At 57.0% G+C, this 26,411-nt stretch overlaps 8 protein-coding genes across 8 annotated transcripts; all 8 read left to right on the top strand.

Moving 5' to 3' along the window:
• Positions 1–107: 107 nt before the first annotated feature.
• On the top strand, positions 108–332 carry JKF63_00171 (uncharacterized protein; the record flags this gene model as incomplete). The annotated part of the gene is made up of 1 exon (XM_067896223.1): positions 108–332. The coding sequence occupies one exon, from the start codon at positions 108–110 to the stop codon at positions 330–332; it is 225 nt and encodes a 74-aa protein (XP_067752380.1).
• Positions 333–1,589: 1,257 nt separating this feature from the next.
• Positions 1,590–4,115, top strand: JKF63_00170 (uncharacterized protein; the record flags this gene model as incomplete). The annotated part of the gene is made up of 1 exon (XM_067896222.1): positions 1,590–4,115. One exon carries the CDS (start codon positions 1,590–1,592, stop codon positions 4,113–4,115), a length of 2,526 nt encoding a protein of 841 aa, XP_067752379.1.
• Positions 4,116–5,165: 1,050 nt separating this feature from the next.
• On the top strand, positions 5,166–7,433 carry JKF63_00169 (uncharacterized protein; the record flags this gene model as incomplete). Its single annotated transcript, XM_067896221.1, has 1 exon — positions 5,166–7,433. One exon carries the CDS (start codon positions 5,166–5,168, stop codon positions 7,431–7,433), a length of 2,268 nt encoding a protein of 755 aa, XP_067752378.1.
• A 1,192-nt stretch (positions 7,434–8,625) lies between these two features.
• On the top strand, positions 8,626–8,946 carry JKF63_00168 (uncharacterized protein; the record flags this gene model as incomplete). The annotated part of the gene is made up of 1 exon (XM_067896220.1): positions 8,626–8,946. The coding sequence occupies one exon, from the start codon at positions 8,626–8,628 to the stop codon at positions 8,944–8,946; it is 321 nt and encodes a 106-aa protein (XP_067752377.1).
• Positions 8,947–10,726: 1,780 nt separating this feature from the next.
• Positions 10,727–12,256, top strand: JKF63_00167 (uncharacterized protein; the record flags this gene model as incomplete). Its single annotated transcript, XM_067896219.1, has 1 exon — positions 10,727–12,256. The coding sequence occupies one exon, from the start codon at positions 10,727–10,729 to the stop codon at positions 12,254–12,256; it is 1,530 nt and encodes a 509-aa protein (XP_067752376.1).
• A 1,452-nt stretch (positions 12,257–13,708) lies between these two features.
• On the top strand, positions 13,709–15,349 carry JKF63_00166 (uncharacterized protein; the record flags this gene model as incomplete). Its single annotated transcript, XM_067896218.1, has 1 exon — positions 13,709–15,349. The coding sequence occupies one exon, from the start codon at positions 13,709–13,711 to the stop codon at positions 15,347–15,349; it is 1,641 nt and encodes a 546-aa protein (XP_067752375.1).
• Positions 15,350–17,258: 1,909 nt separating this feature from the next.
• JKF63_00165 (uncharacterized protein) lies at positions 17,259–22,550 on the top strand (the record flags this gene model as incomplete). Its single annotated transcript, XM_067896217.1, has 1 exon — positions 17,259–22,550. The coding sequence occupies one exon, from the start codon at positions 17,259–17,261 to the stop codon at positions 22,548–22,550; it is 5,292 nt and encodes a 1,763-aa protein (XP_067752374.1).
• A 645-nt stretch (positions 22,551–23,195) lies between these two features.
• Positions 23,196–26,069, top strand: JKF63_00164 (uncharacterized protein; the record flags this gene model as incomplete). The annotated part of the gene is made up of 1 exon (XM_067896216.1): positions 23,196–26,069. The coding sequence occupies one exon, from the start codon at positions 23,196–23,198 to the stop codon at positions 26,067–26,069; it is 2,874 nt and encodes a 957-aa protein (XP_067752373.1).
• Between the last annotated feature and the right edge of the window lie 342 nt (positions 26,070–26,411).

The raw sequence follows: 26,411 nt of genomic DNA, 5'->3' as shown, positions 1-26,411 counted from the left end.
GCAGAGCGAATACAGAGGCAGATCAGCCGAGCTGAGAAGCAAAGGCGCCAGACGCGCAGTATCGGGGCGTGACCCAGCACCACGTGGAGCGGCTGCAGGCGATACGAATGAAACAGGCAGAACACTTGACTACCCCGAGGGCAGTCATTCAGCGAGACACAGAGGAGATGTCTCACAATGTTCGTGCAGAGCTGGACGCCGTGATCCGCCAGCACGTGCTTTTCCTACAGGCAGTGGAGGAGCGCCACCTCCTTCTCCGCAAACGGGCTCAGGTGATTGTGAAGCCGTACGACGTCGCTGGCGCACTAGATCCGCTAGCCATGGGACTATAGTTGATCCGCCTCTCAGAGTCGCTGTGGGACATGACACGAGGTGCAACCGTCAAATGAGCATTGCTGAGCAAGAGCTTTGCCCCGCACAGCGGAGCGACTACAGCAAAAGGACTTGTGTAGCACTCATGGTGCTCATGACGGAGAGGAGGGATGGTGGGGGGCAGGCATAGGGGGATGTGCTTTGATCAGGTGCGTGATCATCTCTTCTTTGCTGGTGATGCCATGGTCTTTAAGCAGTCTAAGCCTGTTCAGCCTCTCCCTTTCTCTACGCAGCCCACCTGCGATTTGTCGATTTCTCTTTTTTCACAGTTTCTTCCTCCCTCCCCTCTTCCACTCGTGAAATGGAGTCCAGGTGCGTAAATTCACCTGTCGCATCGTGGCAGCGGCTGTGTTCTCCCTCCCGTAGACCCTGGCGCTGCGGTTTGTAGACTCCCTTTCCGTTTTTTTTTTTAAATTTGAGCTCCTCATCTCCTTATCGCCTCTGTCTCCCTCCCCCTTTTTCTTTCTGCTTCTCTCTGATTTTGTGTTGGCTACTGCGCACAACGCGAGGTTTCTGCAGCAGCAGCACCCGCCTGAAATACTGGTGCTCGGATGGGTGGGTTGCTGCTGCCATGGCTGCACACTCACCCTACTGACACACCCAAAAGTCCAACGAAATACGGACAGAAAAAAAAAGCATAGTGGGTGGTGGATATCTGTATTCGAGTGAGCCCCCCCCCCCCCTCCCACCTCCTCCTCAACTGACTCTTCTAAATTGTTGTGATGCTGTTCAAGTTTGTAGGGTGTGCACCTGTAGCTTGAGCCGCCCTGCCTCCGCGCGTCTGCCCCGGCCGCTGAGGAGTTCTCTGCTCCTGCGACATGTTAGGCTTCCGATCCTTTCAACCGTATTCCTCCTTGTCAGTTTACTTCGCTCGATGTGTGGGCACCTCGCTTGTGTCGTATGCTCGTACTGTTTCCTGCCGCCTTTCTTCTTCAGGTCTCTTCTCCCTCTCTTCTTTTCAATTCCCGCACAGGAGTGCAGTGTTGGTGTTGAGGGAGGTTCACTACCAGCGGGGCCCCACTCTGTGTCCTCTTCGCTCGGTTAGGCTACAGCACCGAGGCTTATGAGCGCCGTGTTCAGTTCTAGTCCCGGTTTCCTGTCTTGCCCACACCCATACACCCATACACCCATACACCCACACACACACACACACACACACACACACACACACAGCCTCACACGGGAACTGATAGGCTACAGTGCGTGATTCGGCAATCATGGGCATTGCGGGCTTCTTTTTATGGTTGCAGCGATGGTACGGCGACTGCATCGACAACGTTCCACAGGATGTTGTTGATGCCGCCTTCAATGGCCATGCGCTTCCGATCAGTCATGCCAGCGCGTACTCGTACGACAATTTCTATGTGGATATGAACGGGCTAATTCACCCGTGTTGTCACGACACGGCTCCACTACCGGAGCCAGAGAACGAGGAGGAGATGTTTGAGCGCATGTTTGACCAGCTTGACCTCCTTGTCAGGGTGGTGCGTCCAAAAAAGTGTCTCGTTTTGTGTATAGACGGTGTTGCTCCGCGTAGTAAAATGAATCAACAGCGTAGCCGTCGCTTTCGCGCCGCAGACGAGCGTCTGGAGAGCGACGCCATCTCGAACGCATGCGCAGACCGCATCGTCTCGGAGTACCACCTTCCCCGGCCACGCGTCCGGGAAAGGTGGGACCACAATGTCATAACACCATCGACAGCGTTTATGGAGCGTGTCGCCCTCGCGCTCGAGTGGTACATCATGAAGAAGCTGAACGAGGACCAAGCGTGGCGCCACTTGACCGTGGTCTTCTCTGACGCGCACGTGCCGGGCGAGGGCGAGCACAAGATCATGCAGTACATCCGGGGACTGCGCTCTCAGCCTGGTTACGATCACAACACTACCCACGTAATTCACGGCATGGATGCCGATCTCATATGCCTCGGTTTGTCGACGCACGAGAGGCATGTGTCGATCTTGCGTAATCAGCTCACCGAGACCTTCCAGCCAGACCACCGCCGCTTCTGCTACTTTAACCTACACACCTACCGCCAGAGGCTTATGAAGGATTTCGCAAACATTGAGGGCATGCAGTTCGAGCGGGTCGTCGATGACTTTATTTTCCTGTGCTTCTTCGTTGGCAACGATTTCTTGCCGCATGTGCCGCTCGTGTCTATCAAGACGCGTGGCATTGAGATGCTCCTGGACCACTACGTGCGGGACTTCGCGTTGCACGGTTACTTGACTCAGTTGGGCGAGGTGGACTACGCTCACCTGCACATCTTCCTCAGCAACTTCGCTTCCAAGTGCATGGTAAAGCTTACAAAGGAGTACTACGGCGTCATTCGTGGCAAGGAGCGCGCAAAGCAGCACGTTGAGGAGCGCGTTACGAAGACAGAGGCGCAAGTGTCGGAGGTGCTGGGGTCACTCCTGGCAGATGGCAGCAACGCGCAGGAGGTGAGTGACACTTTGCTAGGGCTCATGTCCTCTGTTCGAAAAGAGCGCAGTCGTCTCGTGGTGGACAAGCAGCCGCTTGGGTTCTCTTACCTCGATAAAGCGTATCGCGACGCTTACTACCAGCACAAGTTCGGGTGGGACCCCTCGACTAAGCGTGCGGCGTTCGAGGGCCAAATCCGACTCTGCTGCGCCGAGTACCTGCGTGGACTGCAGTGGGTGATGCGCTACTATACGAAGGGGTGCCCGTCATGGGAGTGGTACTTTCCATACCACTATGCCCCTCTCTTACAGGATTTGGCGGCCTTCACCGCGACGGTGAACGTGGAAATGCGCATGAGCGCACCTCTTCACCCAGTGGAGCAGCTACTGGCGGTGCTGCCGCGGTTAAGCGTGCACGCGTTGCCCGAAGAGCTACACGAGGCTGTTAACGACCCCAAGTCTGTCTTGGGCAAGTTTTACCCCGCTATGGTGGACGTTGACATGAGCGAGGCTAACTTTTCGTATCAAGGTGTGTTGCGTATTCCTTTCATCAACTGCGAGGCACTCAGTACGGCGTGCCGAGAGCTGGTCGAGCTGGAGGAGGATTTCGGGAGCACCTTCCTCTACTGTCATGAGTCTACCTTACTTGCGACGCAGTTGGATGCACTGACCAACCCGGCAAATAGCGCATTGCCGCTGGCAACTGGTCTGGCGCCGCCTGTCGTGCCGATTCCGGCCACCGTTGCATCGGCGATGCCGATCGCCGGTCGTGTGGGGCGCTACGAAGCGGAGTGGCCGCGACACGAAGAGCTGCAGTGCCCTGATCCCGGCATGGCCAAGGCAACGCGCTACGGTGGACGTATTGAGAACAACCGGGTCAACCAGTACCGCTACGAGCTTAGCACACAGTCCGATTACCGCCCGGTGCTCCTGGGTGAGAGGAGGCCGACCAAAGAATCAGAGGCCGCGGTGCCAAAGACATCGAAGCAGCTGTCAGGAGAGGGGTCACCACAACAGCACCGCAGGCAGCATCGCGATGCTGACCACATCGCTAGCAACGGCGACACCAAAAACCAGAGGAAATCGAGCAGAGCCGACGACCATGACGACAGGCGCAAGCGACACCGCAGCGACGGCGAGGGAGAGAAGAAGCACTTGCGCTGTGATACTCATTTCCATGGGAGTACCAGTGAGGCGCGCTCCGAACCCTCATCGTTCTCTCTACGCGCGAATGGGATTCTCGAAGCGAAAAGGGAGCCGCAGTCGTTCGCAAAGGCGGCTTCGACTAACTCAGCGCAGAGAGCCAATCACAAGCGGCACACATGAGCGAAGAATCTGAGGGGGTCCTTTCAGGCGGGTGTCTCGACCACGTATGAATGAAGTCTGTGCGGTTGCACGGTGGCGTGATTTTTTTGTTGTTTTTTTTTTTTCGATGCCCCCCACGTCACTTTACCGAATTAGCTTCTCTGGTAAGGGGAAACGGTTTGCATGCGTGTGGGTGTTGTGTATTAGCGATTCAAGTTGGATCGCCACTGTCCTGCTTCTTTTGTCTCAAGTAGCTCGTGTCCGCACTTTCTTACCCGTCGTCACACAACCTTGTCGCTCTTGAGAAAGTCATGTCATATTCCCCTCGCTCATTCGCGTTCGCTAAGTTTAAGTCACGAACGCAATGAAAACATTTTCAACAGAAAAAAGATGACGCGTGTGCGAATCGTCATGTGAAACAAAATAACCACAGATTGGTTGGTTGGACTGGCTTGTCAAGAGATACTACCTGTCGCCATTTCTGCAACGCTGACTCGACCGCAACAGGCATCGCGTTCTCGTCTCTGTGTGTGTGTGTGTGCGTGTGTGCACATACAATTGTAGGGTAGGCATAACGTTTACACGTTAGTGGCTGCAATCGCTGTCGTTGTAATGTCTCACAAGCGTCGAGGCGGCTCGTCACTGTGTCCCCCTTCGACTCACCGCGCTGCAGCCGTCGTCTCAACCACACCAACTCACCTCTTCGTTCATTTCTTGTCTTTCTTGAACAAAAATCTTTTTTTTTGCACTTCTTCTCTCCACCACTACCCCATTGACTGCCTGTTTTCCACGCGCAAGCAAAGTTCATCACAGTTGCTCGGATATCCCCTTCTTTCAAATCCGTACATACATTGCTGCGCGTAGGCCAAATCAGGGACGCTCAGGCGCAAGGGAGCACAACCTCGCGCACGTGGTGCTGTTGTATGACTTTCATCAGGCTCTGTGCTCCCCTCACTCGTCTGAATGCCCGTAGACACGTAAAGACAGGCACGACGCTAGACTTGTCTTTATGTATATATTTTAGTTTTTTTTTTGTTTTCCCTGCTCGTCGTCACTGCAGACAACAAAGCGATGCCGACGATATCTTTGTCTGCCCTTGTCAAGGGCAGCGCTTTGGGGGAATCCACTTCGTCCATCGCCGCCTTCAAAGTGCGTGAGAAGCACCAGGCGGGCATGTGTCTGTTGCGGGGCGGATTCATCTACGACGCCATTCAGCTCTTCCAGGAAGCGTCCTTCTTCGATGCCGAAAATGTTCGTCCTATTGTGGCGCTCGCCGAGTGCTACGTGTTTCTCTGCGACCTCCGATCTGCTGTGCGTTGTTACCGGCGGGCACTGTTATCTCTGCACAAGAAGGAGCTGAATGATTACTGTCGCCGCTGCAACGAGGTTCCAACCAACCCCGTTGACAAGCCTCTTTCAGCGGCCGACTCTCCCGTTGATTCATCGAAGCAATCAGAGAGCGAGTTGCCGAAGGATGACAACGAAGCGCCTACTGCTGGCATGCCAAATAATACGCAGGAGTCGTTGGAAGGTCGTCTTACGACGGCCACAGACTCCGATCCTGTGTCGTCGGCAAGCGACGACGACGGTCCGCCAGTCCTCAGTGATCCAGAGGTTGCACGCGACCTACAACCGCCAGAGACGGCAGCGCAGCTCTCTGATCTCGCGGCCCCCTTAGAGACGCCCGCCACTGTGGCTGTGGGCGAGGCACCAGAGGTCACACCGAATCCACCAGAGCCACGCGCAGTACTCACTGTGAAAGAGATAAGCAGGCGCCTTGCAGGCGTGCTCGATGCTTTGGGACTCTCTTTGTACCAGGTAGGCGGCGTCGAGCAAGCTCTCCGGTGCACCACCGAGGCCCTGGAGCTGCTGGACTCCGTTGCCAGGGGTGGGGTTCAGGGCGTAGACAACAGCGCGACCCTGCTCAGGGCACCACACCTTTTGGCCGACGCGACGATTGCACTGCATCACGGCGTATATCTTATGGCCTTGCGACGTGATGAGGATGCGGAGGCGCTGTTTGAGAAGCACTTTGCCGCGTTTGTGAACTGGCGTCCGCAGACGGCTGCGCTGCTGATTCAGCTGTACTGCAACCGTCAAGCATTTCGCAAGGCGCGAGTGCTGCTGGAAATGCAGGAGGCGGCGGCGGCTGGCACCGACCCCACCAAGACACCAACCGAGGCCGAGGGCGAGGTCAATGGAGTGACGTCTAGTGGACGAGGGGGCGCGGTGGCCCTCTCACTGCCATCCAGGGAAGCCGCATCGGGGTCGCTGGAGGTCGCCAAGTACCTATTCACTGAGCTGTACGCGCGGTACCGCACGGCAGCCCTCGCCAGCAACAATGAGGCCAGTATTAACTGCTGCCTCGGAATTTACTCGAACGACGTTGACTTGCTTTACCGCCGCGCCCAGCTGAAGCTTGCAGCAGGGGAGCACAAGAAGAGCGTCAAGGACTTCTTCCGATGCTTGCGAGAGACGAACGGCGAGCACAAGGGGGCGATCGAGGCCATCACGGCGGTGTTGTTCAAGATTGGCTCATCCTTGCAGGGCGAGGCCGATATGCAGGACGCAGTGACCTACTATTCTGAATCGCTCAAGTGGCGTCCAGACAACCTCCTGGTGCTTCTGGCGCGTGGCGACTGTTATACCAAAATGGAGTCGTTTGAGGAGGCGCTCGCTGACTACGAAGCGGTTCTGTGTTTTGCTCCGGAGCAGCCAGAGGCGCGGCAGCGAATAGCCTCGCTCCGCGACTTGTGGGGTCGAAAGCTTTTCGCACAGAATCAGCCAGAGCAGGCGGAGGCGGAGTTCACCAACGCCATCAAAACGGATCCCCAAAACCCACAGTTTTACTACCACCGAGCCCTTTGTCGTCTCAAGCTCAATCAGGGCCGCTATGCATTGCGGGACGTGCTCTCCTGCAAGGAGCTGAATCCTACCGCGCCGCACCTTCGTGCCTTCATTGCCCGGTACCTGGAGCCAGTGCAGCCGTCCGAGGCCCACCAACGCGGCAAGGCGTTTCCGATGGCCACCAAGCAAGCTAGTCTGGCCCCAGTGCGCGCAGCACCGTGTCCGTCTCACCGAGGTCCTCGGGAGACTGGCAGGCTGTCACCACTAGTTGACCACGACGAAATACCAGCGCTGCGGCGAAGGCGTCACAGAAACATGTCTGACGCCTTGGCTCACCCGATGGGCGGGGCACCCTCGACTGCGCCTACCGTTCTACCCTGGATTCTGTGCCCGGCATCGTCGCGAAAGCACGCTGCCCTGAGTGTGCTGCTGCGAGGGCGTCAAACGACGTTGCACCCACGCGAGTCGGGGGCATCTGCTTCTGTGCAGTAAGCAGAATGTATATTTGTGTGGCGAGCTCGGACGCACGTGGGCGACGCTGTCCGCGCAGTTTCGACGGAGGGATGGAAGGAAAAGGGCAGCCCCCTCCTCCCCCCCCCGCCCCCCCACAGACACACACACGCACACTTTGAGGGCACAACCACGCATATCGCAACGGTGAAGCGGTTAGCAGTAAGGAGTGTCCCTGGATGGATCCTCGCGCGCATCTCCCTCTCCCCCGACCCCCGCTCTTCCCCCTCCCTCTCACGCGGCATGCTCAGTGTATGCGCAGGAGTCTGTGCATACTTCTTTCCCTCATCTTTTTTTTCTCCCCCTTTTTTCTTTTTGGTGCGTTTACAGCTGCTTGGAACCCCGGAGTCTGCTCTACGATTCCGATGATTTTTTTTTTGGGGGGGATTCAATTGACCTCTCGATTTTTTTTCCTTCTCTGGCACGCACGGCTGCTGTTGGTTGTGGTTCCTGTGTTCCGCTGCACCTCCTCCTTCACTTGTGAGTCAGCGCTGACATGCACGGAGACCAATGAAAGGGGGTCTTGTGTTGAGAAGGAAAAAAAGTGCATACCTATTCCTAGGCCTGCACTACTTCCTTGCCCCCACTCTACTTCTGTGTCACGCAGTCAGCGGCACAATTAATGCGCAGATGCAAAACATACCAAGGCGCGCCTGAAAAGTATACGTCATCTTTGAGAAAAAAAATGTTTCATCCTGCTACGAAGGCACCATAAAGAATGGCTACGGTCACACAGAGTTGACTTGGGAAGCGTGGGGCGGCGGCAGTCCCGCCTCTCTCCCGTTCTTCTTTTTCCAGCGGCCTTACACTTGTTCGCCGCATCTACTCTCGTTGCGTAGCTTTTCGCACGCTTATCTCGCCGCCCTCCCCCCTTTTTTTTCCTGTGACTACTCGAATATATATATATATATATTATCTCACACACACACACCGTCGCTCGTCGTGTATTGTGTCACTCACATCCACAACGAAAAAACACGAAACACCGCTGAAAAGAAATCTTTTGCCAAAGCGACTTCCTCCATTTGTAAAACACTGCCAACGTGGCATCGAGCACGCGTTGTCCCACACGGTGTTTATATATGCGTACACAGGGGGAGAGACAGACTTACTCTCTTCATTTTGATTTATTTCTACAAGGCATCAAATATCTTTAAAGGTTCAAGGGGAAAACATGTTTCGCCGTGCCTTGGGAGCGTCTTCGGTGCGTGGGCTTTCTAGTGTACCCGCGGCAGTGTCTCGCCGCAGCTACACAGAGCTGACGCACATGAAGTTTCCGGTGTACAGCGGAGCCGTCTTCACCGTCCTCGGGTATTTTGTAGTGATGTGGGTCGTCTACTTGCGCATGGGCACCAAGTATACCGCTCGCTCCGAGTTCAAGGATGATTACTTGCGTGTGTGGCGCCGCAAGCTCGGCACCGGCTACAAGTGGGCCGACGCTTGGGGTCCGCAGATGGACACCCTCTACAAGGACCTGCCAGAGGAGGTCGAGTAGGCAGCGTATGCGTGATTTTCAAACCAGTAGTGATAAACGCACAGCAGGTATGGTGCGGGGAGGTGGGGGCGGCGGGGGAACGACTGGCGCGTTGGCTACCATCAGAGGCAGTGATGGTTCTGTATCTACCAAGTGCATACTCACTGCGATCGTTCTGCTGTCGGCAGTGCGTTACTGTTTACCGCCGCTGTTGAAAGAAGTGCAGGTTGGATGGGGTTGTGTGTAGCCACGCGATGCGCCAACCAACGTTTTAGCTGATCCACACGGCGTACTGATGGTCTCGATGTCTTCATTCCTTCACGAATCAAGCCGATCAGAATCCTCCTTGAGGCAGAAACCGCTTAATGGACGTGTGCATGTCTGTGGGCTGCGGCTCATAAAGACAGACACACACACACACACACACGCCGCTGTGGTCTTTGGGTGAATATCCAACCCCAGTGTGTCTGTGCAAACGTCTATCAGTAGAATTGAGGAGCGGGGGGGGTGGCATGTATGTCTTTGGGTGCCTAGAGGCGACGTGTGCGTATCCTTCACGCCACGCCCATACACCAGCAATTATTATTATTACTTTTGCACACGGTGTAGAGAGTGTAGAGGGGCCGCCGCCCCCCCCATCCGCCCCCATCCCCCGTAGCCCGCCTCCCGATGTGTGTGGTCGTTTTTTTTTTATTTTTCGCTAGTGGACAATATGAAACAGAGATACGCTGAATGGGAGCGGTCCAAACGCATAAAGGGAGAGCGGAGGGTATGTGTGTGTACATATATACAAGTTGGTCTTGAATAGAGGGAGGAATACTGGCTTCTTGTGGCGTTGTTCTGGCGCTGTGAAGTTCTTGGTTGTCACTGTAATGTACGCGTCTGTGCGCCTGTGCCCAGAGTTGTGTGGTGTGTGCCATAGGGCTCTCCCTGCGTTTTTCCCCCTTTTGTTGTTGCTTTTTTCCCTCGCCTTTCTTTTTCAGCCCCTCCTCCTTCAAAAAAAACAGACAAAACCGATAATAGTAGTGTTGCAAACCACCAGCAAGGCCTCTTGTTTGTGGATGTGTGCTTGTTTACTTGGTCTTTGCGTGCACGCGACTGCCAGCATTCAAGTTTTATTATTTTCTATGGAGCTGCGCCGTCTGTGACATCGAACCCCTTGGTCGGCGTGCGCGCACTCGCAACCCCGCAGCTGCTTCGCCTCCCTCCTTCCTCCCCCAATCGAAAGATGAGGCGAGTGCTATCCCCTTCCGCTGTGCACGCAACGCACCATGGACACACAGACACTCACACACACACGGCAGGAGAAGGGGGGTGTGTGTTCTCCCCCTTTAAAGTACCGCTGCCCTCCGTGTTGAACGGCAGCTGATCATCCAGCGATGCTGCGCAGAGTTTCTCGTGTCTCGGACTCCCCCTGGTCTCTCTTCAGAGATCGTATTTACGTGCACATCCTTCTTTTCCCTCCGTCATCTTTTTTTTGTTGTCCGAAAATCGCTCTCTGAACTCTTTTCCACACCGCATCACCGGCCTCTCAATGGATGCTCTCTGTCTCTAGTTGCGTGCTGCAAAGACCACGCGCCCTCTCTGTCTCACACATTCACCCGTGCCGTCAAAAAACATCAAAAAGAGAGAAGCGAAAGGGTGTGAGGGGGGTGAAGAAATCTGCGCTTTGGGTATTTTTTTTTTTTGACGATCGATCTCACTGCCAGGACAATCGCAATCTTCTGAGTCCCCCCCTCCCCTCCTCCCCTCCTCCCCTACACACTCTCTCCGTCCCAGACCCCTATTCGCTTTTCTACCAATGTCAAAGCTCTTTCGCACGGTTGGCGCTAAAGACTTCAAGCCCTTTGACTGGGCTAACGCGGCTCAGTACGCGTCAGGAGCCACGCACATGATGAAGGAGCCGGCGTGCTACATCAACGGCACGTGGGTATCAAGCGCGCACTCGGACAAAACGCTGGACGTGGAGGACCCGTGCACGAACCAGATTATTGGCACCATCCCATACATGGGCTACGCAGAGGCGGCGGCCGCTATCGAGGCCGCCAAGATTGCTTATGAAAGCTGGAGGCTCGTCATGCCCGGCCAGCGCGCCGCAGCGGTACGGCGCTGGGGACAGCTCATGCTTCAGCACAAGGAAGTTCTCGCAAACATCCTATCCCGCGAGTCCGGCAAGGTGATCGCGGAGGGAAGGGGCGAGGTGCTGTACGCGCAAGGGTTCGCGGACTGGTACGCTGGCGAGGCAGAGAGAATTTACGGTGATATCATCCCCGGCCCTCGCCAAGGCGTGCAGACAACCGTCCTCCGGGAACCGATCGGCGTTGTCGGCATTATCACCCCGTGGAACTTCCCTGCGGCGATGATCACTCGTGCCGCTTGCGCCGCCATCGCGGCCGGCTGCACCGTCGTGCTGAAGCCAGCCGAGCTGACCCCGTTCACAGCAATGGCGCTGGCCCAGCTTGCCGATGAGGCTGGCGTCCCGCGAGGAGTCCTCAACGTGGTCACCGGTGACGCCCCGAAGATCGGTGATGCACTCGTCGAGTCTTTTGACGTTCGAAAGATCTCTTTTACCGGGTCTACTCGTGTCGGCAAGCACCTCTATCGCCAGTGCGCCGAAACCATGAAGAAGGTCGGCATGGAGCTTGGCGGCAATGCGCCGTTTATTGTTTTTGACGATGCTGACCTGCCTCGGGCCGCTGATCAGCTCATCGCCGCCAAGTTCCGCAATGCGGGCCAAACGTGCATCTGTGTGAACCGCGCGTTAGTACAGGCGAAGGTGTATGAGGAGTTCAAGAGCCTCGTGGCTGAGCGGGTGCGCGCACTGAAGGTGGGCAACAGCTTTGACCCTTCAGTGAAGGTTGGTGCTCTGATAGGAAGTGACGTACTAAAGCGCATGACTTCTGCGGTAGAGGACGCTGTAAAAAAAGGGGCCACGGTGATGGTGGGTGGAAAGGCTCTGGAGGGCAGCGGCTACTTCTTCGAGCCGACGCTGTTGACCAACGTGCCGCACGATACCGCATTGTGCTGCCACCACGAGCTCTTTGGCCCTGTCCTGCCTCTCATCTCTTTTGACACAGAAGAGAACGCCGTTAGGATGGCGAACGACACACGAGCCGGTTTGGCGTCGTACTTCTTCACCAGCGATTACCGTCGCCAGCACCGCGTTGCGCGGGCGTTGCGCTATGGCATGGTGGGTGTCAACGACACTGCATTATCCAGTCCGAGCGCACCCTTCGGCGGAGTCAAGGAGAGTGGACTCGGCCGGGACGGGTCCAAGTACGGTATTGAGCCTTTCGTCGACGTCAAGTACGTACTCTTCTCGACTATATAGGGAAGGCGTCTCCAGTAAAGAAGGCGGGCGGGTGGGGAGAGGGAGGGAGGCAGAGGGGGGGGGGGACTAGTGAAGAAGGGGAGGGCGGAAAACACAGTCGCAGGCAGCTTTGTGCAGCTCACGTTGAGCCTTTTTTCTTCTGTTTTCTTTACCCAGGCAGCATCCCTTCGCCTCCGTTTTTCCCCCACCGATGTTATATCGAATGCCCATATCCGATTGCCTGCATCCCATTTCCTTCTTACGCCGTCGCCGCCGCCTTGTGGTTTACTACCACAACCAGAGAGTTGCATTGGTGTCTCGTTTTCTCTTTGGTTGTGTGTGTGTGCGTTTCGCGGACGACAGATTTCCTTTTTTTTTGTTTCCTCCTCTTGATGCCCAATTCCCTCTCCTTTTTTTTGCTGTTGACGTATCGCGTTCTTCTTTGTGTGCTTCCCCCCCCGCCGGTCACACCGTTGCGATGGTCTTGGTGTGACATTGTTGCCTTTGTTTCCACCACCACGTCATTTCCTTGACATCTCTTCGACTTCTCATCTGCTGCGGGACAGCGAGTGTGCAAGCCGCTTTTTCCATCTGGTATGAGAGCGCCGCGTTTACTATCTCCGGCTCTCTCCGTTTCACACACACGCACACACACGAACTGTTCTCAATGTTGGGTTTTGGGGTTCTTTACGCTCCCTGATTGGAACCTCCTTCCGCCTGTCGTCGCCAGAGAGGCACATTATCCAAATGTGCAGAGCTGGTGCAGCGGTGGTGCTGTGCATGGCATCATTCCTTCTCGCGATCTAACCGCACCACTGCTCCCTCTCCCCAGGTGCGATTCGCAGCCCTTTGTCTCACGGTGGCCCACTTCCATCTCTGTTTTGCCGCCTCTCTGTTTGTCGAGACGGCGCTTCATTCAAGATAAACACACCTCCAAGTATGCCACTGCGCCTCGCTCGCTTTTTTCTCTCGCCACGACACCGTCGAGCCATCGTTGCCTAGTCGTCCAACCTTACACGAATCCGCCTGTCTGACCCCCTCCCCCCTCTGCGCCTCTCTCCACGCCTCGTTCCTCCCTTTGTCTCGCGACTCCTCTTCCGTGCAATTTTCTAGCTCAACACTGGCGAGCGTCTCACGGCAACTGCGCTTCAACTGCCCTACTTCACTCACTCCTTCGCCGCTTCGGGGCACTGCGTTGCTGTGTTTTTTTTTGTCCATACCGTAGACGTTCTGTTTTCCTCTAATCTCTCTTCCCCCGTTTGTGTGCGTGCACATCTGCACGCGTATGTGTCCTTGAGTGTCGTTATTGCGTCTGTTGTTCTCATCTGTGTCGTTTTGACCCCCCCCCTCCCTCCCCCTCCCTTTTCATATAATTGTCCGAGTTGTTGGGTTGCGTGTACACGTTCTTCCCGTCCTCACGGCTACCCCCCCTCCTTCCCCCTCCCCCTCCCCCGGTATGCATGTGGGAGCAAAATGCCATCCTCCTCCTCCTGTTCGGTAGCGAAACTGGTTGCAGCGCTGCTGCTGGCGATTCTGGTCTGCAGCTACTCGGGCCACGCACTATGCCCTTCTAATGGCAACACCCATGCAATCTACGTCACGTCCAACATGGGCGATAACATTTGGTCGTTCGACACACTCGGCAATTACCTCGGCCCGGTGCTCAACAAAGCCTCTTTTCCGCCTGGTGTGCATGTCGAAAAGTTACGCTCAATGCGCTTTGGTCCGGCAGGTCATCTCTATGTCTCCAGCGCCCGCGGGTCTTACAGCCGCATCTTCGCCGTCAGCGGCAACGGTTTGCTGAATAACACAATGAAGGAGAATTGCACTCGCGATTACCTCTTCACCGTGATGCTGCAGAACGCGGAGAATCCGTTTTTGGATCACCCGTACGATATCGCCTTCCACCCGCTGACCGAGGACATGTACGTGTCAAACCAGAACTCAGTCACCATCACGCGGTACAGGCGCAACCCGAAGGGGGACGTGACGCCGATGGCCGCCACTAGCGGTTCTCAACACATGCGTTACCCGGCCTGGAAGCCGTCTCGAAACGTGATGGCCGCCCTGGAGGCCGTCGAAGGGACGTCACCGGAGCAGAACACCACGGTATCGTCAAAAAGCATATCCAATGACGCTGGGCTCTTCGCATCGTCATGGAGCTCATCCTACTCAATGAGCTCCGTTCGCGGCATCACTGTGTCGCCGCTGCTGCCGCGCGCCCTAATCGAGAGTGGCGCCCCCCCGGGCATCTTCGCCGTGGCAAATGATACGATGATGTACTACCTGCTCGTCTGTGACGTTTCAGGGAACACCGTACACGTCTTTGACCCCGATAACGGTGAGCGTCTCTTCGGCCTGAGCGTGCCGTCCCCGATTCAAGTTATGTTTCCCAGTCGCTACTACACCGCTGACTCGTCGTCGCTGTCCGTCTCCGCTGCTGGTGTCCTCATGCAGCGCTTCGAGGTGCCGTACATTTACGTCACTAGCAAGGAAGAGGGCATGGCGTACATGGTGCAGTTCTCTTCTTACCAGGGTACTGCAACCAACAACGGTATGCAGGCCAACATCTTTGGCGACGATTTCATGCGGGCACATCGCTTCTACACGATCAACCGCCCAAACCCACTGCACGCGGCAAGCGGTATCTACGAGAACCCCTCCCGCGATGTGCTTCTGATCGCCGATCGCAATGGCCGCCGCATCTATTCCTACGCGTCTCCATTCCTGACTGACTACACAAGCAGCTACGGGCCTTCGCCGTTTCTCGGCTTCTTCGCGAAGCAGCTGCCGGATCAGCCGGAATTCGTCATGTCGGCACTTTTGGAACACCAGCAGAATATCCCTTTTTGTTATGAGCTGAACAACAATGGCAAGCTCCGCTACGTTGCATTGTGCACGGCGGCGTCGATATGGTCTGTGGTGCTCGCGATTGTTCTCATCACCGTTCCCTCTTTGATAGTGTACCGTCAAATCCAGTACTGCTTAAACGGGGGCAAACGTTACCAGCGGCGTCAAAGCTCGCAAGACGATGGGGTGAGCGCCCTGTATGGGAGCGGCTGTAGCTCGCCGTTAGTAAGAGTGCAGGTACCCAACTACGGCTCTGCGGTGTGAGTGGCGCTGGTCGTGGAGCCGCAAACGGAACCTAAACGGGAAGACGAGCCGTTGCTAAGTCTGGGGGGTCGCCAACCTTTTGTGGTTCTAACGTTTTTTCCCACCTCTTTTTTATCGGTTTTTTTTTCCTCCGATCACATTAGACTTCCTAAAAAGGAGTTCTTGGTTTCTCTTTCTCTCTCTCCGCCTCCTCCTCTTTAATAAGCAAAAAAGAGATCACAGAGACGCCGCATAAGACGAACGTGTGGCCGGGATGTCAGGAGTGCTCAAGGCACTTGCACCGCCGCGAAGTGACTTGGACATTTGATTTCCCTTTTTCACCTCTCCCCTCTTTCCCTACCGTGTGTAACTCGTCGCTCATCGCTTTCGTTTCCAGGCAGCGCGTCTTTCCTGTTGCCTGGCGCGTGCGCGCGCGCACACACACATGAAAAGGGGGAATACTAAACTGAGGTCTGCGACTCGTTCTTCCTCCTTGTCCTCAGCCCTGGGAGGCACGAGAGGGGCACGGATGTGGAAATCCATAGTGTAATCTTGAGAGGGGCAAAACAAAAGGCACACCCAGGGGGCGGGGGAGAGAATTATGAGGTGGTGAAACGACAACAAAACGAATCTGGAAACGTGCTTGCATTGTCTTGTTAGTGGGGACAGCTGCTCTCTATGATGTCGGCGTTTCTTTCCCCTATGTGTGTGTGTGTCTGCGTGATTCACTCTGAAGAGAGAGAGAGAGAGGGGGGGGGAGGGGAATTGTGCGGCTGTTTTGACTCGTTTTTTTCCTGATGGCCGCTCTCTTTGGCTTCCACGAACCCGTTGCCCTCGGTTTCTTTTTACACAGTTATGATTCAGCGCCTCTTTCTCTCTATACATGATTGAGTGAATTGCACCCTCACATATACATGCACACATCATATGTGCGTTCATGCTCGCTGTCGCCTCTTCGGCCGTATATATTTTTCCAGCTTCTGTATTTTGCGGACACCACCCCCCGCCCACCCACTCACCATAAAACTAAAAAGAAGACACACAAATGGCGAGAAGAAAAGATTGAAGTGCACACCGACGGGGGTTTAAAGAAGGGCCAGCCAAAGAGGGCAACCGCCAATGCACTTCTCTACTACTTTCTCGCTTCTTGAATGCGCTCACTGCGTAGGACGTTGAGATCCCTTCCATGCACGATCGCTGCGGAAAAGACGGCGTGTGGGGGCGGAGGGAGGGGTGAGCTGCGTGGCCGCAGGTAAACTCATCTCTCTGCCGTTTATTCATTTTTATATTTTTTCTGACACTTCATGGTCAACTGCGAAGGCCCCCCCCCCCCACCCCAATCTCCCTCCTCCGTATTGGGTTTTGTGATGATCGCACCCTTGAAATGTTTTTTTCCACCCACGGACGCTTCAATCTTTCTCCCCCTCCTCCCCTTTGACCCTTGTTTGTCATTGCTGACTACCTCTAACGTTTTGTGTGCTTTTCTTTGCGCTTTTCCCTTTTTTCTTTGCCCTGCCGCGGCCTCCCGGATTGTATAACTGCGCCACACGTCCTTCCCCTCCCCCCCGCGGGATCAACCATGCGGGCGCGCGTTCATATGGACGGATCACCACATTCAAAATATCAGGAGGGAAAAGATAACAAAGACTAGGGACACCACTAAAGACCCCTCACACCTGGGAGGGGGGAAAGCACGAGAGTCAAACTACAACCCCCCTTTTTTCCCCGCAGTGACAAAAAGGGTGATATTGACGGTGTGCCTGCGCCTGGCGGCGTTCCCGCGAGAGTTGCAGCTCCAATGAACCGCTCTGCCGTACGCTCGCTCGGGGGCTATTCCCGCCCGTCTGGCTCGCAGCAACACCTGCAGCCTGCGCACGTATCGTCTTCGCCGAGCGCTCGTTCTGTCTCTGTTCTCGCTTCTTTGATGCGTATGCGGAACCAGTTCCATCGACTTCGACACACCCAACAGCAGCAGGCGATTGCGGCTGTTTTGGCGCGGTATCGATCGCAGTCCGTCGCCAAGACATCAGGTCCTTCCACCTCTCAGTCAGTAAAACATATCGATGCGGGGGATTCGGGGAAGCAAAAAGGCAGTGGCGACGCTGGCAGCTCAGCCGCCGCCTCTGTACTTCAAACAGCTATCCTTCTCTGCACCGAGGCCATGCGGCTTCTGAACAGTGAGGTGCGCTCCAGAGACAATCTTTCGGATGTCTCACAGAGCTCTCCCGCCTATGGGTCGGAGATTGGCAAGCTGCTCAACACTGCTGCAGCCTTTGGTGCCTCCACTACATTTCCTCGCGTGCAGCAGGCGCTTCATTGGATCAAGCTAAACAAGGATTCACTACACACCCCGCGTCAGGTGATGTCGCTCTGCATGCCCCTGATTAACCTCTCCGATGGGCCCACAGTTGGTGTGGCGTTTGTGCTCGAAGAGCTTTACGAGCCTCTCCTGTTTGCGCTCCAAGACGTAGCCTCTACTTCGCCTGGATCAGCTACGGAGTCGGCAGACACCGTCTCCAGTTCTTCCGCGGCTACTGTTCAGCAGCACCTAGTTGCCATCACGTCTGTCATGGGCATGGTTGCTAAGTGGGCCGCTCTGCGGCTGGGCAGTAGACCGACGGAATCGGTGATGTCTTCTCCAGAGGCCGACACGACGGTGACGCCTGGTGAAGCGGCTGAGGAGCTCGAGAAAATGCTGAAGATGTCAGAAGCGAGCGTGGCAGCACTCAGGCGCCAATGCGATCAATGCAGTCACAGCGGCACTGATGAAGCGCCTGCAGCGGTGGCGTACCTCTCTCCGTCAGACGTGCTCGAGTGGATGCAGTGTCTCCACGGCCTAGAAAAGATGTGCATCTCGGCAGCACCGACGTTGGGGCTCTCTCGTGACCAACGAGAGTCTGCCTCGCGGCGCACCCTCTTGTGTTACCGCGTCTTGCTACCTTTGGTGGAGCGTATCCTCGAGGGGGCGGAGGGAGGTTCTGGGTTGGCTAAAGCCGCTGCCGACGGCGCTGCGGGCAGCGCTATCATGGGAGCGAGGGGGACTGCCCCAAGCGTGCGGGTCACGGAAGTGGTGGAGCTCATTCAAGTGGGGTTGCAGCCCAGTATCGAACCGACTCATGGGAACTTGATACTTGCCTACGCTCTACAGGCGTTGCCCGGGGGGTTGGCATCTGCCACTGTCAAAGATCTCTGTGATGCTGCGCAAGTAATAAACAAGGTGCGTCAGAAGCGACCGTCCGCCCTCCCGGCATCACTGCTGCTTTCTATTCAAGCCGCCTTCCGTCCAGCCATGTTTCTCCTGCGTGAGACGCAGGCCCTGCAGCTCCGGGCGTCGGATTGCGGTGTTCTCCTTTCGAACCTCTCCCGATGGGAGGAGGTGCCGGGGGTGACGGTGAGCGCGGACATCGTAGAGCTTTTGTCGCAACGCTTCGGGGAGCAAATGCACGTTGTTGGCGCAAACCAGCTTGTGCCCTTTGTGGCGGCTCTCGCACGCTTCGAGGAGAGGGAGCACAGGCCGCAGTTTGGCCCTGGTGCTGGTGGGGAGGGCGATGAGGCCCTGAGACGCTATCGCTTTTGCACCACTTCGCGTGTTGTGACGCAGTGCGTTCAGCGCGCTATTGTCCTTGCCTCTGAAACCACGACCCCGTGCGAACCGGCGACACCACCGCATCTTCTCGCCACGGACGCCGCGCACCTACTGACATCCTTTGTGCAGCTCTCTGCACCGCAGTGCGCCGACTTCTTCAACAAAGTGGAGCCGCTGTTTGCCCTCGCCATGCAAAGCAATCTGGACATGCTCTCATCTTCCTCAGCCACGATCCGCCTGCGCGTAGTCGTGGGAGACGCTGTTCAACGGTTTGCGCAGTACGCCTCTCGGAGGCGTGAAAGAGTGTCTCCACTGCACTCCAACGACGCCCCGAGGGACCTCGAGGAAGATCCCACTGTCCTAGAGGGGCAACGAGCCACTGTGTTGATGAGCGGCATGTCGCGTGGTCTAGCGAAACTTGTTCGTGCTGCTGCGAGTCCAAAGGATCTGGTATTGGTTTCCTCGCTCTTGCGCCGCCGACTGTTGGGTAATCGTGCAACCGCTGCCGTCGCAGTGGCCGGCGGTGAGGCGGTTGTGAAACAGTCGGATGACATCACGCTGAACACAGCCGCCGCGCGCGCGCTGACGGGGGCGTCTTCTCGTAGGTGGACGCGAAGGGAGGTGAAGTTGGCGTCTATCTTTGCCGTACAGGCTGTTAAAATGGCATCAGAATGCAGGGGCGTGGAGCTGAGTGCGCTTGCGAGCGTTATGTCCGACTTGTATACCGCAAGCGTGCTCCCCCGGGCAGCGGCACAGCGGTTCATGCGCGCCATGTGGTCCCACTGCGCAGCCGGGCTCGTTCACCCCTCAAGTGGCGAGGCCACAAGCCCTGACCCGGCGGCGGCGGCGGCGATGACTCTCACGCTCAGCTTGGATAACTGCAAAACTTTGATGGATGCGTCCCGTTCGACTCACATGTCCCGGACTGTGTCCCCTGTCATTTTTCTGGAGGTATTTGCTGCTCAGTGCGGCGCGCTTCTGGAGGGGAGCGTCGGCGTGGTGGGCGGTGGGGAGTCGACCTCGACCGCACGCGGTACAGCTCGAGCATACGCTGAGGTTGTAAAGAAGCTGCACCGCACGTCAGACCTGGGGCGGTCACTCGTGTCCTATTTTGACTCACTGCAGCTGCCCTTTGGTGAGGCAGAAGACGCGATGGTGAAGAGCACGTCTTGGCGACAGGCTCAGATAAGTACCCTTGAGTCCTACCTTGAAGTTGCACACTCTGTCGTGAATGCTTATGCAACGGAGGCCACTCTCTCTGAGACGTGGTGGGCAGAGTTGGACGGCGGGAGTCCACCGCCGATGCCGCTGGGGCTACTAAGCAGAACGGCCAATGTGCTGGCGCGGATTTATCGCCTCGTACACGGTGGTATCGACGCAGTGAAGCGGGACAGCGGCATGTCTGCCGCGGCGCCTGCGGTGCGCGACGAAGTGCTTCACCCAGAGGTCGGTGTGCTTGACGGCGGTTTGACGGTAGAGGATGGCGCCGAGGGAACGACCTTGGCCGAGTTGGAAAGGAAAGCGTTCGAGGATGCTGATGAGTCATCGCTACCTCTCGACACTTCACCGGCAAGCTCCGCCTCTGCCGCTCTTGACCAAGCGGTTTGTGACACACTGGAATTGCTAGGCGATACCATTGTGGGTCTAGCCAGGCAGCACCAGCAATACTCCTCGAACATCTCCGCAAAAGTATCAAGTGAGACAGCAGCAAACACTAACGACGAGCAGCTCAAAGTTGCGCCCGCTCACTCCTTGGTGCAGAACCCAAAAGATCTCCTGATACTTTTGCAGGCATTTGAAACAGTTCAGCACCCGCACCCAGAGATGCTGTACAGCGTTTTGCCGGAGCTCCGCGATTGCGCTGAGCGTCTTGACCCATTGGAATTGTCACTACTCATTCGGGCTCTAACACGACTAGGTGCTTGGAATAGCCGCCTGATGGGCGCGCTGGCCGCCGCCGTGGAGCCGAAGATGGATCGATGTGCGTTGCAGCAGTGCTGCGCCCTCCTGCGAGGGCTCTGCCGCTCTGGCTGCACAAGCCCCGACACCTACTTGGAACTGCGGTCCACACCACACAGCAACTGCACTTCTGGCCGCGGCAATGCGTCGAGCAAGGCGGCGATGCACGCGCCATTGCAGCGTCTGGTGGAGAAAACGCTACTCCGCTTGGACTCGTTCGTGCGAACCGAGGAGTCTTTTATGTCTCTTGCGCGAAGGGCTGCAATCAAGGACTTGGTGGGTGTAGTGAACGCCCTACGCTTCTTTCACGCTCCGCCGCCAGCGACCTACGACGCTTTCGTAGTGCTTGCGGTCCGCAGGCTGGCGTCTCAGGCACGGCGTCTATCGCTCCAAAGAGTCGTGCAACACACCATTGCGCTTCTCAGCGCCGTCTCAGAGCTCCGGCAGCCGGAGCAGCAGCGTGTGTCAGCCCAGACGTTGTGGACGGTGCTACGCCGCGCGCTTGCGTCGTTCACCCAGGTCAGTGCGCTGGGTGCATCGAGGGAATCCGTGGTGAGTGCCTTTGATGATGCGTTGCACCTGCACGCGTGCTGGGAACTTTCTCGTTTTTCTGCTTTGCATTCTTTGCAATACGGCCGAGCGACGACGCGAGACTTCTTTTCGCCCATCACCGCGGTGTCCACGGGACAGGGTGGATTGAGTTGCGCGAGTGTGATCCAGGCGCATCTTGGCACCCTCATCAAAGTGCACACACGAGAGCCCGCGGAGGGCACACGCTCGCCTTCAATTCTTTTCACGGCCACTGAGCGGGCTGCAATGCGTCGATACTCGTTGCATGCGTCACCGTGCCTGGTACGTGGCGATCGAGAGATCGGCGTCTACGTCTGCGCACCCCTGAAACTTGCTCGCTTGATAGCAGACGGCGACGCCGCCACACTGGTGCACGCCTCTACTACTGCCGCTCCTGCGGCTCAGGCGAGGCGGTGTGTGCGGCTGGTAGCGTGTCTTCTACGCACTGACCTGTGGCCGCCACCCTCAACCTCAGGTGCGGTAGCTGACACACAACTGCTGGTAGTCGCGTTGCGGCGGCTCTGGACGGCAGCAAACCTTCACAGCCTCTTAAGTCATTCGCCCAGCTCCTTCTCGACAGAAGAGTTGCTTGTGTTGGCGGCTGCGGCCGATCGTGCGCGTCAACACAGTGCAGATGCTGACACTTTCAAGGAGGACTATGTTCTTGCCGTGCACCAGCTGTGTACTCCCGGGACAGAGTGGCGGCTGCCGGCCGCCGTAGACGCATGGATGCTGTTTGCCATGCCCTTGATGGTAAATTCGTCGTTGCCGGTGACCTCGCTGCTAAGCGGCAGCGATGAGCTCTTCTCGATGCTCGTGGCGAGCGGTGACGTGCTGGTAACAAGATTTGCGCACGCGCAACGGTCGTGGGCAACAAGTGGATCGAGACTGCTGCCAGAGGTGCTGCGCCTTTTTTGCGGTCCAGGGGAGCTCGATGTGGTGATGTTGCACTCGGGGGCCGTGAGTGGTGGCGCGCCGTCTCTCGCGTCCCAAAGCGCCGCGGCCGATGTTTCAGCCGCAAAGGAGCACTTCTTGAGAGTATACGAAGAGCTGCTGTGCTGCTTCACCTCTTGCCTGTCTGGAATTCAAGGCACCCCGCTCAAGTGAACCTTTTCAGGACTGCGTGTGTGTGTGTGTGTGTGTCGTGCTGTTTTCTCTGTTGTTCTTGGGGCATCTCCCCTTCCCCCGCCGTCGAGCTCCACCCATGACCTCTTCTTCCATCCCTTCCATCCCTCCCCCCCCCCCACCGCCGCCGCCGCGGAGGAATAGGGCTTCTGCCCGTCTTTCCAAGCTGAACACGGCACGTACACATTTGGCGTGGTTGGAGTCAAAAGAATGACCAACCGACAGATCAATCGTATAAAAAGCAACGATTTCCCTTTTGACGCGTCCTTTCACTTGACGTCGACGCGCCGCGACTCTACTCGGGCTCGGGCATTTGAGTGGGCTGTCAGCAGTCCCACACCCCCGTTCGCACTCTGTGGCCTCTTTTGAACAAAGTCATTTGATGTCTACACGCGCGTTCGCTGCACATCCACGTTTTCGTCCTCACTGCACATCAAGTCATGTTTCCTCCTCCCCCTCCCCCTCGCCCCTTTTCTCTCCCCCCCTCCCTGCGCTGTTGGCGGTCTCTTTCGCTATCTTCCAGCGCAGCAGGGATTTTGTCTTTTGCGTCGCCCGTTCTCTGGATTGAGAGCGGCGAGGGCAACCAAACAGGAATAAAAAATCGCTTGCATAGCCAAAGCGTTTGCTATGATGGCGGAACAATCAGCGACATCTGGCGCAGACGAGGAGGCGTTAGTCATGCGTCAGCTGGAGCTGCTGCTCGTGCCACTGCACCACCGTTTTTGCTACCCGTTGGCAGTGCCGGCTCGCTTCACGGCATCTGAGGGGGACGGTGTCGTCACTGGCGCTGCTTTCAAAGATTTACCGGGTCCCAACCCGGCAGGGGCTGCGGTGTTGACCATCGCTGACGATTCAGGCGAACGCGACGAGCAACTGCAGAACGATCGACTTCATCGTTCTGCCCTGAAGGTGGTCGAGGAGCACGTGCCGGAATTGCTGACCTGGCAAGCACGGGTCCAACGCGGCGCCGTGCAGGCCGGCAACTGCTATCAGGTGCTGGAGCGCGTACGGAGCAGCGTGACCGCAATGCAGCGCGTGACGGAGTCGGTGCAAAAGCAAAGCGACAATCTTAGTCACAACGCCTCTGCCATGATGGTGCGCAAGGCAAAGCTGGAGCTTGTCCGTGATGCTTTGGTGCAGAACGTGGCGCATTTCACGCACATTGATGACCTGTGCAGGGAGGCAGTAAACCCGTTCCTCAAGGCCGGAACGGTGCGCTTTTCCGCACTTCTGCAGGACATCGGCAAGGAGATGGAGTTTCTCTCGGCTAATGCACAGTACAAGTCCGCCAAACAATACGCCATGAGACTCGCTGAGGCGCAGCAGACGGTCACTGCGATGCTAAAGGACGCGGTACGGGCATCGTTTCGTACAATGGAGCTCGCAACGCTGGCCTCACCGGCGTTTGAGGCGGCCACGCAGATTTTCCAGAAGAGGCAGACGAACCCCGGCGGCAGTTCCACCCTCGAGGCCTCAGCGTCTGTTCAGCTGCTCTCGACGTCTGCGACATCAGCGTCCCCGGAGAAGATGGGTAGCGCTCCATTGCTGCAGCTACGCCCACACGACGTTTCCGGTTCTTTTGCAGAGTTCCTCGCCAGTGTGAACGATGCATTCGTGAAGTCTGGAGAAAGCTTCACGCCACTCCGGCGCATGGTCGAACTTCGGCAGGGTGGTTTCAGCTACACCGGGGCGGAGGCGTTTGGGGAGGAGATGGTGACTGCTGGCGGCGGCCTGGACGCGGATCCTGGCATGCGGGAGGTGATGGATTCCTACCGCGACGCGCGCGTTGGCTTGTTGGTGCCCCTGTTACGCTACTGGCTCACTCTTTGGTATTACCTTGACGCCCAGCAGAGCTCGTGTACTGATGCCACAACGACTGGCAGCGTCGCGGCTGCGAGTGCCGCCGTGGAAGGGAAACCAGCGACAGACACGGCAGCTCGGCAGCAGCTCTCCGGCGTGGCCGAGGCGCATACACTTCCGCAGCTGGCCGAGCACATCTGTGTACTGCTTCAGCGCTGCTTAGCTCTAGAGTCCGATGTGCTCACGCGGTTGTGGTTGAGGGAAGACATCGTCTCTCACCTTCTCGCGAAACTGGTGCCGAGCATTGCCGAAGAGGTGTACTACGTCTTTCGATCAAGGCTGCTGTGCATCGACGACGTCGGCGAGCTATCCCGCACAGTGGAGAGCATTCAGCGTGTGAGCCTGCTCGAGAGCACAGGTGTGCAGGACTTGCAGGCCCTCTCGGACCTCTGGGTGCGTATGATTCAGGATACCCAGGAGCGCCTCGTCTTCCGCACGAGTGTTTACCTCCGGCAAGCGGTGTCCTCCTGCACTCCGACGCGTGAGATCGCCAACATCTATATCCGCTGTGGTACCGACGCGTACAGTGCGAAGCTATCACCGCCCCGTGAGGAGGCTGCTCAGACGCAAATGTTTTACCTCGCGGGCGTCATAAACGCTCTCCAGCTGCTGCACTGGCTGTATCCGACCCTGGATTTCTCTGTGTTCTCAGTATTTGCAGAGGAGGCCGTGCACCACAGCCTCGACCTCGTTCGGCAGCTGGTGAAGTTCATGCTTCAGATCGATTCGAGAGACACACTGCGAGACTCAAGGGCGTTCCTGTGTCAGTTGGCCCACCTGCAATATCTGCAAAAGAATCTGTCCCACGTGGATGGAAACATCACCGTGGTGGAAAAGTACATTAGTCTAGCGGCGCTGCGCAAGCGGCGGCTGGAACTGGGGCAGTCCTCACGGGACTTGAAGAGGGAGGTCGAAATGGACCTTGTCAAGTGCAGCGAGCATCTCACAACGGCTATGCTTGCCTTGGTGACGCAGCCACTCGCCGGGGCGGCGAACAAAGATGCAGAGGAGCGCATCCAGCTCGTTTCACAAATGAAGGGGCGCGCCGCGGGGATGGAGCGCATGATCGCCTTCTATGTGGAGCACGGAGAAACACGGCGAGACTTGGTGAATCTCTTACACGAGCGCGTGGCAGAGCTCGCGGCTGAGGTAAACGTGGATGTGCATGCGGTTCCGGCCGGGCCGGTGGAGGTGACCAGCTCGGGGGCCTGTGCAGCCTCCTCTCCCGTGGAGGTGATGACACCCGCGCCGCCTGCGGTGGCAGCCGAATCCTCCACGGAAAACGCTCCACCACTTTCCACAACCGACACAGGTAAAGCAGCGTCGCCATCAGCGTCGGGGTCACAGTCGGCGAGGGCGGACGCAAGTGGCCCTGCTGATCACCCCTACCATGCCCCGCTGGAGCCCCCCGCAGCAGAAGCCGCCACGGCGTCTACTGCGGCTGCAACTCATCGCGCTCCTTCGTCACCGACCCAGGCGCCTGGTGTCTTTTCAGTGTCTCCCATCCCTCCCACGGAGCGCGTGACCTGCGCGTCTGCGCCACCTGTTACGGCAGTCTATGATCAGCCGCCGGTCTGCGAACATCCAGACACGTCCGTTTGTGCACATACGACAACACAAGACGACACGGACTTTATTTAAGGCTCCGCGCTCGTGACCCCCCCCAAAAAAAAAAGAGAGGGTAGAGAAAGTCTCAGAGGCGTTTAAACGGCCACGCGTGCCCTCCCCTTCCCCCCACTTCTCACTACCGTCGATGTCTTGGGCTGTGTGCATGTGTTCGCTGGTGAGCTTTGCGTGTACAGGAGGTTTTGCACTTTGAAGTGTTCCGTGGTCTCTTCGTTTTTTTTTTCTGCCGTTTTGTGTGTAGCCATCAGTCATCCGACCCCCTTGTATGTCTGCGAAGGCCGCTACCGTAGCTCAATCAAGAGTGTATGCCAGGGGTGCCGAATGTCTTCTCCGTTTCCATGAGACGGTGACACATCT

The sequence above is a fragment of the Porcisia hertigi genome, chromosome 36 (assembly GCF_017918235.1).
Source record: "Porcisia hertigi strain C119 chromosome 36, whole genome shotgun sequence".
NCBI classification, from domain to species: domain Eukaryota; phylum Euglenozoa; class Kinetoplastea; order Trypanosomatida; family Trypanosomatidae; genus Porcisia; species Porcisia hertigi.
This window is presented reverse-complemented; position numbering and strand designations above follow the sequence as displayed.